The 10,848-nt window shown below is 39.2% G+C and overlaps 2 protein-coding genes across 4 annotated transcripts; both read left to right on the forward strand.

The window, feature by feature from the left end:
• The first annotated feature begins 718 nt into the window (after positions 1–718).
• ccdc197 (coiled-coil domain containing 197) lies at positions 719–6,171 on the forward strand. Of its 2 annotated transcripts, none has more exons than XM_086095125.1 (9): positions 719–793; positions 2,164–2,529; positions 2,608–2,650; positions 2,912–3,309; positions 3,381–3,463; positions 4,385–4,557; positions 4,651–4,761; positions 5,488–5,604; positions 5,665–6,171. In XM_086095125.1, exons 2-9 carry the CDS (start codon positions 2,426–2,428, stop codon positions 5,818–5,820), a joined length of 1,185 nt encoding a protein of 394 aa, XP_085951251.1. In that variant the 5' UTR covers positions 719–793; positions 2,164–2,425; the 3' UTR covers positions 5,821–6,171. The 2 variants fall into 2 exon arrangements, with proteins under 2 accessions (XP_085951251.1, XP_085951252.1); XM_086095126.1 differs by having other exon boundaries at positions 3,152–3,309.
• A 1,478-nt stretch (positions 6,172–7,649) lies between these two features.
• On the forward strand, positions 7,650–10,649 carry LOC147163013 (E3 ubiquitin-protein ligase TRIM35-like). Of its 2 annotated transcripts, none has more exons than XM_086094759.1 (2): positions 7,650–7,750; positions 8,867–10,649. In XM_086094759.1, exon 2 carries the CDS (start codon positions 8,898–8,900, stop codon positions 10,299–10,301), a length of 1,404 nt encoding a protein of 467 aa, XP_085950885.1. In that variant the 5' UTR covers positions 7,650–7,750; positions 8,867–8,897; the 3' UTR covers positions 10,302–10,649. The 2 variants fall into 2 exon arrangements, with proteins under 2 accessions (XP_085950885.1, XP_085950886.1); XM_086094760.1 differs by lacking the exon at positions 7,650–7,750 and adding an exon at positions 8,407–8,513.
• Positions 10,650–10,848: the final 199 nt, after the last annotated feature.

Here is a 10,848-nt window from a genome sequence, read left to right on the forward strand (position 1 = left end):
CTGTTAGCAAATGTATGTGGATCACCACATCATTGCTCAACCGGGGTAAGCTTAACTTGTTGACGTGGTTGCGTCACTTCTTTTAACCGCAAGTATATTTGTGTATGTCAAAAGCACAATGGTTTTCATTGTGTGACAAACCTAATTTCTATATGAAACGAATAATTTTAACTGAGATTGATGCAATTTTTCCGATTTTTAAAAAAAAAGTATTGTTCGGAAAAGTGTTTCTTTACAATATTATGTTCTGTGCCCCCAATAGCCTAGATTCGGATTAATATTTCATTTGTGGAACATTAAATAAGCAGAAAAAAACATTTGTTATCAATCTCAGGGGGCGGCCATTTTGCCCTGTACTGCTCACTTCTCACTGTCGAGTGAAAATGACATCACTGCCTCAGGGCTAAGCTTGTGAATGTCACATGACATGATGAAGGGGGAAAAAAACATGGTTTGATATGTCCTCATGTAACCTCTTATATAAGGATATGTTGTTGTCCTGAAATGTTGTACGAATCCAGGTGCCCAACAATTTGTAAATAAAGGGCGGGATCAGCCTGGGAACTCTTCCTTGTTTATACTACAGCCTTCCCTGCTTCGCAAACATGTTTTCGAGAGTGTCTGGGAGAGGGCTTGGACAGCCCGGTTTCTCACGCTCACAACTTTTTGCTAACGAATAAAAGACGGAGCGGCACACGGTCCGGACAGAGTCAGCTGTGGAACACTTACAATTGCCCAGCCGTTTTGCAGCTCGTTTTAACCCGGACCGTAGGCTCTCCGGTCTAGTGTCAAGGTAAGCGCTGATGATGATCATATTATGCTGCTTAACGTTGTAGTGTATTGATTGCTGTTTGCGGGGAATAAAAGGTACAATAATTCTAGCAAATCGAGTTGTGATTGTTGCTGTTTGCGGGGAATGAAAGGTATAATCATTCTAGCACAGCGCAGATGTTGATTACTGTTTGCGGGGGATAAAACGTACGATTATCCTAGCACAGTATAAATGTTGATTGCTGTTTGCGGGGAATAAAAGACACAGTTGTTCTAGCAAAGCATATCAAGTCTCTGTGTATTCATTGTTACCGCCGACCACTCACGATCCTGCATAAAAATATAAAGGTAAAGTAGTGTTTTCCACAAAACACATGACCAAAACCGGAAAACAGGCAAACCGTCGTGATGGTCAGTACCCTGAGGCCCCAGGCACTGTGATGTCATTTTAATCGACAACATGTTTTATATTCTGCAAGAAAAACAAATAGAAACAGTGCATTTGTATGGTGAAGCTATCCGACATTGTGGATTGCTCTGACAGCTCTATTTTGCAGTAAAAACAGTCTGTAATGAATTCTTGTAGGTTTCCCCAAACCTCTGAACAATAGTTTAAATATGGTAACACTAACGAAATGCAAAGCATGTGCAAAGATTTCTGGTTGAGAAAAATGTTTCACTCCAACCAGAATATAAATACTTTTTGACAGTTTAGATTTGACAGTCAATAATTAGTACTCTTGGTTGTTTACCTTAACAGTTCCAAATACCACAGGTTTAGTCTTATTTAAGTTTATTGATAACTTGTTTTCATCAAACCACATTTTTTATTCTGATCTTATTTTCTCTAAAATATGTTGCACTTTCTCACAAAAAAATATTTGTATCTTTTGCAAACAAACATTTTTCAATAAGTGGGAAACTTTACAATCATTAAGCAATTTTCGTCATTATACTGACCCCTAGAGGATGCCACACACAATGTCCAAACATTTTGACGTGGAGCACCCAATGGGCCATTTAAAAAAAACATAAATAACATTACAATAAAAAATATTTTAAAAAATTAATTGTGAGGAAATGAATGCATTTATTTTAAGTATACCTTTACAAGAGCATTAAAATCATCAGTAAATCTTTACAATAATTATGTAAATGTACAATGTTGCAAAACCTATTGTAATGTATCCATATTAAAATTAATATTGAACATTCCTATTCTAAAATAATGATGCAAGGGCAGCAAAAATCTGTGATTGTGTTTTTTTTTCTGTTTTTGTTTTATTTAACGGCTTATCCAAAGCTGTTTCTTACTGCGCATTGCACAACATCTACTGTAAAATAAAGAAATAGAATAGATAAATAAATAAAGTCGTATGTTTATTTGTTCAGTGAGTGTGAAATCCACCTTGAGGACTGGCTTCCTGAGACCCGAATGTAACCTTCCGGAAGCCATTTGCATCCCGGTGCGACAAACGGCACCGCCTCTTGTGGACGTTGCTATGACAACTGAGAACCGATCTGAACACATTCCCTTTAACTGGCGTGTGATCTCCGAGCAACCAGGCGTCAAATCCAGAAAACAACAACATCCGGAACGTTCCCTGCCCTTGATTGTTCGAACGTGGACAACACTTGTTTACTTGTCATCAACATGACGACCACTTCGCTTCCTTTCCTGGCCGACCACGAGCGGCTGAAGCTCAGAGTAGAGAAGAAGACGAAGAACATTTTTATTACTCAGCCCGATGACTGCAGGTAGGCCTGCTCTTTTCTGCATTCAAATCCCACTCAACCTACTTTTGACTAAATTATGTGTAATGTTTCCCTTCTCAGGAACAAAGAAGAGAATGTGAATTATATCCCAGTTGTAACTGAGGTGAGAGAAACTTTAAACGAATTAAAACACCTTAATCGAGCCTCAAAACAAAAAATAGAAGTGTTTTAATGGGAGGGAGCACGCTGAATTGTATAATTAAAATATTTGTTCACACTTTTTCCATGAATGCAAATTGTACTGCTCATTCTGGTGTGCTCACCTTGACCACCTGGGGGCAGTATAAGACAGACTGTACTGTGCATTTTTTGGGACCAGCATTTCATAGTAAGTGCATGAAAATATTATTGGTTTGATATATAGCCTCCAAGCAGGATCCTTAAGATTGGCGTGAACACATTACAAAAGACTCTGGTTCTGAAAAAACAAGCCGAGCTGGATGAGGTGAACAGCTTTCTCACACGCAAGAGAGAAGAGTTTAAACGAAACGTGGAGGAGCTGGCTCAAAGGAAGACTGGGCTGCAAATAAAACATCAGGAGGTACACAGTATGTGTGTTATGTTAGACATTCTACTCTGTTGTGTGACATGCATCTTCCCACAGACAAAAGAGAAAGTGCTTCAATTTGAAAAGCTTGTGAGTGACAATGAAGTGAGGCGCAATCAAGCTGTGCAGCAGTACAAGGCAGTGCGCGAGCACAACCTGATGAAGCAGCGCGAGCTGGAGGAGCTGACAAAACAACTGCAACTACTTCGAGCCAGGTGAGAGCCGCCACCTTTATGTGATGCTCAATCACAACTCCAGTGACATATTTGCTTATTTTAATTGGCAGGCGGCTCGTTTTAAAGGAGAGATTATCCAAATACAAAATCTACGAGGACTTTTTGATGAAAACGTTGGATTATCTCCCAAAAAGTATGTGGACATTTACTGTTATGACTCTGATGACGACGTCATTGATTAGTCGGCTTCATTTGCACTAACATCACTTAAGCATCAACAACAACAAAAAATATCCATAGTTGTTCAACCCCTATTGGAACTATATTATTTACTATACTATATTGATTATTTTATTCATTACATTTATTAATTCTAAGGGTGTCAGACGATTATTTTTTAAATTGTAATTAATCGCATGACTTCAATAGTTAACTCATGATTAATTGCAAATTTTATATATGTTACAAATGTACAATAAGTTTTCATACTCTTGTTGATATAAATATTGGAAAAATTTCAACTAATAGAAATATAGCTGCACCTTTTTGTCATTGATACAGTAATTTCATAATAATTCATAAAATTGAATTACAATTAAAAATATGTACTGTACTGTAAAAAAAACGAGTGTTATTGATTTGTGTCGGGGTCATTTCTCTGCCACTAGATGGCATAATTGCATTTGTAAGACATTGGTAACAGCTCAGTACATTTGTTTTGTTCATATTAGGAGCTATCTAATCTTTAACATGAAAAAACTTTGCATTATTATTAAATTTATCACTGCTAAATTTAATTTTGACGTGGACATGTCTGCTGCGTTGTGACTGGAGTTCCCCCAGCACAGGCTTTAAAAGTAAGGGGCGGTCATTAATCGTGCGTTACAAAAATTTGTGGCGTTAAAGGAACTTTAAAGGAACTCAAAATTAACAAACCAATTTTGACGCCCCTAATTAATTCCTTTTATTCCAACCTCAAGGTGATACAGACAAATAACTGCCATGTGTAAATTGACACCTTCAGCAATGACAAAGAAAGAAAATCACTGTACTCAAGAAATGATTTCACTCGATCAAATGTTGTGAAGCACGGCGCTAACTCTGCTACTTTAAGGTCACCTTGAGACCGACTCAGAATGTGCAGCCATGCCCATCATCCGGCGCCACGAGACGATGTGCTTCACTCACCAGCAGCTCCTGCGGCGTTTGGGCCGTGTGGAGGAGGAGGTGGAGAGAGGCAGGCGACAGCTGCACGCCATGAAGCAAGGACACAGCTTGCACAAATTGGTAAGGTTTGACGAGAGATATTAAACAATATTTCGTGTATCAATTCATACACTTGCGAGGTTGACTTGACCTGAATTGTTACCTTTTGCTTAGATGGCCAGTAAAGAACTTTATGAACTTCAGAGGGAGTTGGAGAGCTTTAAAGAGAAGAACAAACAGGCAGAGGACAAACTGCTGAAGGAGCAGGGACAGTCCAGAAAAAAGGTGTTCTCACTCATGTGCACTCGGCGTAGAAACTGATGCATCTTCATTTTTATGCCGGGGCTAGTCGAGTTTGATGGATTTGATCCTGGTGCAGGCAGACAGATTCCGACATGTGGTGATGGATGCCATTGTATTTCATTCTTAAATATGATGTCAGCGTGCATCAAACCATCTGAGCTATTGTTGAAATAAATTCAGTGAAAACATCATTATTATTATTATTATTATTATTATTATTATTATTATCGCATTTATTATATTTTTAAAATCGGGCAGTCTCTAAGTGCCCACTTTGCAGCAGCCAATTAGAAAATAGGTGAGCCGTTTTTTGCTCGTTACCGAGCCTGGAGCAGCTGTGATGTCATTGTCTGTCGATAGCAAGCCATAAAATGGCCGCCCCCTTAGATAGATACAAACGGGTGGATTTTGCTGCTTAACTCAAAATTCAAAATACTGCAAATTCTGCTTCTTAAGTCATGTTCCACAATTGTAATATAATAGCTTCAGAAAACAGGTAAGATGTGATTTGTCGTTGTCATTTTCTGTCAACAACAAGTCGCAAAATGGCCACCACCTGAGATGGATAAAAAGTCTACTAGTGAGTCTGAATAGAATAGAACAGAAGATTTTTGGTTGACTTTCCCTTTAAGGCCACACTAAGAGTAATATTAAGAAAATAAAGTCCTATTTCAGTGTGGGATTATGAATCATGTCATCATCTCTCAGGCTGAAGATGTGGGAAGCTTATTTTTGGCCATCAGCAACCTTGCAGAGCAGTGCTTCCTGCCAGCGTACGGAACCCTGGAAAACATGAGCGCATCCTTAATGATGGACATGGTGAAGGTAAGAAATGATTTGGGTCGCTTTAACTTGAGTCCTAATTAAACAATGACTGTTTTTCAGGAGTACCTCATGGACAAGGCAGACACAGAGAAGAGGGCGAGGAAACTGATGGTGTGTGGTTCCCAAACTACGAGTAAAACAGCCTTGACTGACATGAAAGCGAAGGCCTCCATGAGCAGCTTTGGCAGTAAAAGTCAACTTAAAAGTCAGAGTTAAGTCAGTGGGACAAGTGATCAGTCTCGTTGAACATTTGAATTGCTCCAGTACGCCTTTTACATAGTGCCCCCTAGTGTTTACACTGAGACACCACAATAAATTAAATGCCTTGTGTTACTTACAGCCAACATTTAAATACAATGTGTGGCAAGATTATCATTTCAAAAAACATGCAGTTGAATGTTAAAATGTTGGTAATAAAAAGTTGTAACGCAAGTGTGATATGAAGTGAAATCTATTATTATTCACTTAAATATGTGTTTGTGAATTGAGGCTGTTGTATAAATGCAAATTCTGTACTGTACTGCCATTGCTTTAGTTTTTTATTTAAATAAAAATATTTCTTGTGTATTTTTGCAAAGCATGATAGACTATATGCCACGGAGGAGGCGGGACTTCCGGGTTTTCACCCATCAACTTTGTTTCCGTTTCTGGTTTGCGACGTGTGGGCCGCGTCCCAGTACTTGCTGCTTCCGCCTTTGTGTCCCTCGGCTGCGCGTTACCGTCGACGGGTGCAAGGCTGCGAGTGTGTAGTGTCTGTCTCAGTCTCAACATTTCAGATAGCCGAGACGCCCTCCCGCTGATGAGCGGGAGCGCGCGGTTGGGGGGCGCAGGGGTGGGGGTGCGAGTGTTAGGAACGCGGCCAGCAGTGGGCGGAAACAGCGCTGATGTGTAGAAGTCGGAAGTCCGTGGCATCTACCCCATATGCACTTGTATATTGCTCAAGGACACTTCGTCATGGTCACAAGGGCAAGGGATTGCCCTCACAACCTCTGGGTTGGGAGATACTCTACCACCTGAGCCATGATGCCAGGAAGTCAAATCTCAGATTGGTGAAGCCCCTGAAAGTCCACATGTTGCCATTTGAAACCCTTAGAATCAAAAACTGTATGCAAACCTAGGTTATTTTAGTTGACTAAAACTAACGAAAATACTCAAACTAAAATTCAAAAAACTATTTTGTTAACGAAATAAAATAAAAACGAAAATGCTTTTTGAACAATGAAAACTAACAGAAACTACATTTTATGTTTACAAAACTAACTAAAACTAACAATAATTATAGTAAAAATGTCCATCGTTTGAGTCTTTGGTAATTAATTTAATGCATGAGCCTTTGGGGATGATTTTAAATGTGATTTTAAGTAGTTTTATTTTGATATTAACCGGAATAAGGACGTTTAAAAGTATGTCACTCTGAAGTGACGTCATCTAGCAGCAGCCAATAGAAAAGCCCCTTCAGATGACTTGTTCCCATGGTGTTTTTTAAATATTGGGCACAAGTATACACTTTTTTTTTTTAACTAAAACTGAAACTGATTAAAACTAAGCATTTATGAAATAACTAAAACTAATAAAAACTAACACAACCACCTTGAAAACTAACTCAATTTAAAAACCAAAACTCAAAACGGAATCAAAACTAGCTAAAATGCAAAATTCCAAAACTATAATAACCCTGATGCAGACCAACACAAATATCACTAAGTGGAGCTATTCAAAAATGTAAGCTAATATAAATCTGAAAGTATTGTGTGCATTATTGAGCCCTGTCTGATAATACAATCCAGTGCGATCGATCCCCTTCAGAAGTCACCATAAATACAGTTCACCTGTGAATGGTTTCACACTGCTCAAATTAATAAATTATTACGGAAAGGGGCATTCTTCTCTTGTTAAAAAAAATAAATAAAAGTCTATCTGCCCTAGGCTAGGCCTATATGTATTTAAAAATATGATAAATATTTACTGGCAAGCTTCCATACTCACGGCACCGTGTTATAAAAATCAAATTGTATTAAACTTTTTGACAGGGCGGTGGCGGTATACTGCGAAATGGCGGCCTCTCTGACGTGTCAATCGTAGTGGGTGGACATATAGGCGACACGCAATCTCTTATCAGTCTGCTTTCATCCTGTCCAAGGGAAAGGTATGTATTTGAAACACGAGTTAAAACTTTAAATAAACATTCATTGAATGTGAAAATTACAGTCATTTGGTCATGTATTTGGTTATTTTCATGTTGTGCGGCGTGATTGGACTTTTTGGGCAGGTTCTGTAACACCCCCAAAAAATAAATGTGGTACCCATCGACAAAATTAGTCATAAAACAAAGAGAGAACCCATCAGGATGTTTTTAACTTGACTCACACAAACAAAGCATGTAATATATGTTATATATTTACAAAGGTGGTGAAGGGAGCAGTGCGTTCAAGCAACTTCATAGTGGTACCACTCTTAGAAATGTAATATATGAAATATATATATATATGATAGTTTCTATTTTCAACACTTTAGTTTAATTAAGAAGTATTGACATACTACAGCAAAATGTTTGTCATTATGTCTTCTTTCATAGGCTTTCTTATAAAAAATCAAAGATTTGAAATTAACTAAAACTAGTGAACATTTCCGGAAGACTAAAACTTCACTCATCTCTTAAATATGCTGGCTAAGGCCTTTGAAATCACAAATTGTAATAGTAAAAAAAAAAAAAAAAAGTAGGTTATGCTCTTTGTTGCTTTGATTAAAAGGCAAAGGCTTTGTTCAGAAACCTAAAGGGTCATTGGTCACCGGTGTGCCCATATTCACTGGCGAAGTATAAAAAACACAAAACGGCTTGCTACGGGTTTCGCTGCGTATGTGTAAAAGCCATGGATCATCTAAATTAGGAATGAGCGAGTACCTACCAGGTATCATATTAGGCCAATACCCGGCCGATTTAGTATCGGCCATCCTTTTGTGGACATTTATTGATCAGAAACTAGAAATTAGAATAGAAAATTGCTGTCAATTTCTCATGCAACTTTAAGGAAAATGCTGTATTGGGATATAGGTTTTCTTTTAAATGATAATAATAATTTTCTGTATCAAAAGTACGAGTGATATCGGTTGTTGTGGCATCGAACGTCCCTGTTTAAAAGTTAAATGAAATGTGGTTCCAAGTGCACGGCATTCATTCATATGCATGTTATATCCTAAGAACATTTTAAGGCTGAGAAGAGATCTCACATCTGTTGACCTCTTTTGTTTCATCACACTACAGGAATACACTGAGACGTGTCCTCGCAGGAGCCATGGCTGGAATAATTGCGGATGAGCTCCGCTGTCCAACCTGTCTGGAAATCTTTAAAGATCCCGTCATGCTGAAGTGCAGCCACAGCTTATGTCGAGCGTGTGTGAAGCAGTGGTGGAAACGCAAACTCACTCACTCGTGTCCAGTCTGCAGGAAAGTTTGTTCACCGGGGAATGTGACTGTGAATTTGACACTGAAGAACGTGTGTGAGATTTTTAAACAAGCCTCGCTGGAGTCAGAGGCCATCTGCAGTTTACACGAGGAGAAAAAGAAACTATTCTGTCTGGACCACCAGGAGTGTGTGTGCCTCATCTGCCGAGATGCGCAAGTCCACGTCGGCCACAAGTTCTGCTCCCTTGACGACGTTGCGCAGGATCACAGAGAGAAGCTCGGCACTGCCCTGCAAAAAGTCAAGGAAAAACTGGAAAATGTTACTATGGTCCGAGACAACTGCAATGAACAAGCAGAGTACATCAAGGTCCAGAGGGACCAGGTTGAAAGCAAGATTAAGAAGACCTTTGCGGAGCTTCAACGTTTCCTCCAGGCCGAGGAGGCGGCCAAGCTGAGGGAGGTGCGGCAGGAAGAGCAGAAGAAGAGTCAGATGATGAAGGAGAAGATTGAACTTCTCAGCAAAGACATTGCCGCTCTCTCAGACACGATCCGAACCACCGAGAAGCAGCTGACCTCTGCTGACCACGTTTCCTTCATGGAGAGCTACCAGATTGCAATGACCAGAATCCAACAGCTGCCTGACAAGCCCAAGCTGATTCCAGGAGCTTTGCTGGATGAAGCCAAACATCTAGGCAACCTCAAGTTCACCGTGTGGGAACGAATGAAGGAGATGGTATCCTATAGTCCCGTGATTCTGGATCCAAACACTGCCTCTTCACAATTCAACCTATCTGAAGATCTGACCAGTGTGAGTTTTAACACCAAAGAGCAACGTCCAGGGAATCTAGAGAGGTACCAGTACTGGAACCGCGTCCTCGGTTCAGCTTTGAGCTCGGGGACGCACGTTTGGGATGTGGAGGTGGGAGACAACACAGATTGGGTGGTGGGGGTGGTTGGTGGGGACTCTCATTTGCCGCATAGCTCCTTTGTATGGGGCATTAGACTCCGTAATGATAAATACAGCATTGTTTCATTACCATATAAATCCAAGAATCTGCCAATCAAAGTGAAAGTGCGATGGATCCGAGTTAAAGTTGACACTGACACAAGGTCGCTTTCATTCTCGGATTCAGTTACAAACACTGAATTATACACACGCGAGAATGTTTCCAATTGGCCAAAATTGAATGGGCACTGGACAATGTATCCTTACTTTTACACTAATGACAAAGGTCCTCTGAAAATAATGCAACTTACACCTTGTGTTACGACACAAATTAACAAAATAACTTAAATGTGACGTGTCAAAAAATGAGACATTTTGTCTCCCACAAATGTATTTATGTATGTAAAAGCGACATTGTCACAAAAATTCATATTGAGGATTTAGACCACATAAGGAAAAAAAATCTGAGCAAAACATTTTCATTTTATGTTTGATGATATACAGACTTGTATTAACACCCCCCCCCCCCCAAAAAAAGGGGCACTCACAAAAAAAAGTACAACTAAAGGCTAGTCTGCGTTGTTGCTCCATATTACTGTTAACTGTTTTAGTACTGTAATTTGTTTTGAAAGTACCTGTAATCAAATACAGAGCATATTTGAAATAAATACAGTACATTGAAGACAAAAGATGTGTGTACAGTGTATAAAGTTTGAGTCAGTGTTCTAACTTCTGTTCATTCCTATTCAGTGTATTGGTAGACTCAAGCATGATGCATTATTAATGAACATATGGGCAGAGAGGCAATATGAGGAAATAAAAGGTTCAAAAAAGAAGAAAAAAACCAGATTTACTCTGGTGATTCTCAGTGAGGATAAATAATAATAATAATGAG

This window comes from Leptonotus elevatus, chromosome 14 (genome assembly GCF_054856555.1).
Source record: "Leptonotus elevatus isolate MCC_2025b chromosome 14, RoL_Lele_1.0, whole genome shotgun sequence".
NCBI classification, from domain to species: Eukaryota; Metazoa; Chordata; class Actinopteri; order Syngnathiformes; family Syngnathidae; genus Leptonotus; species Leptonotus elevatus.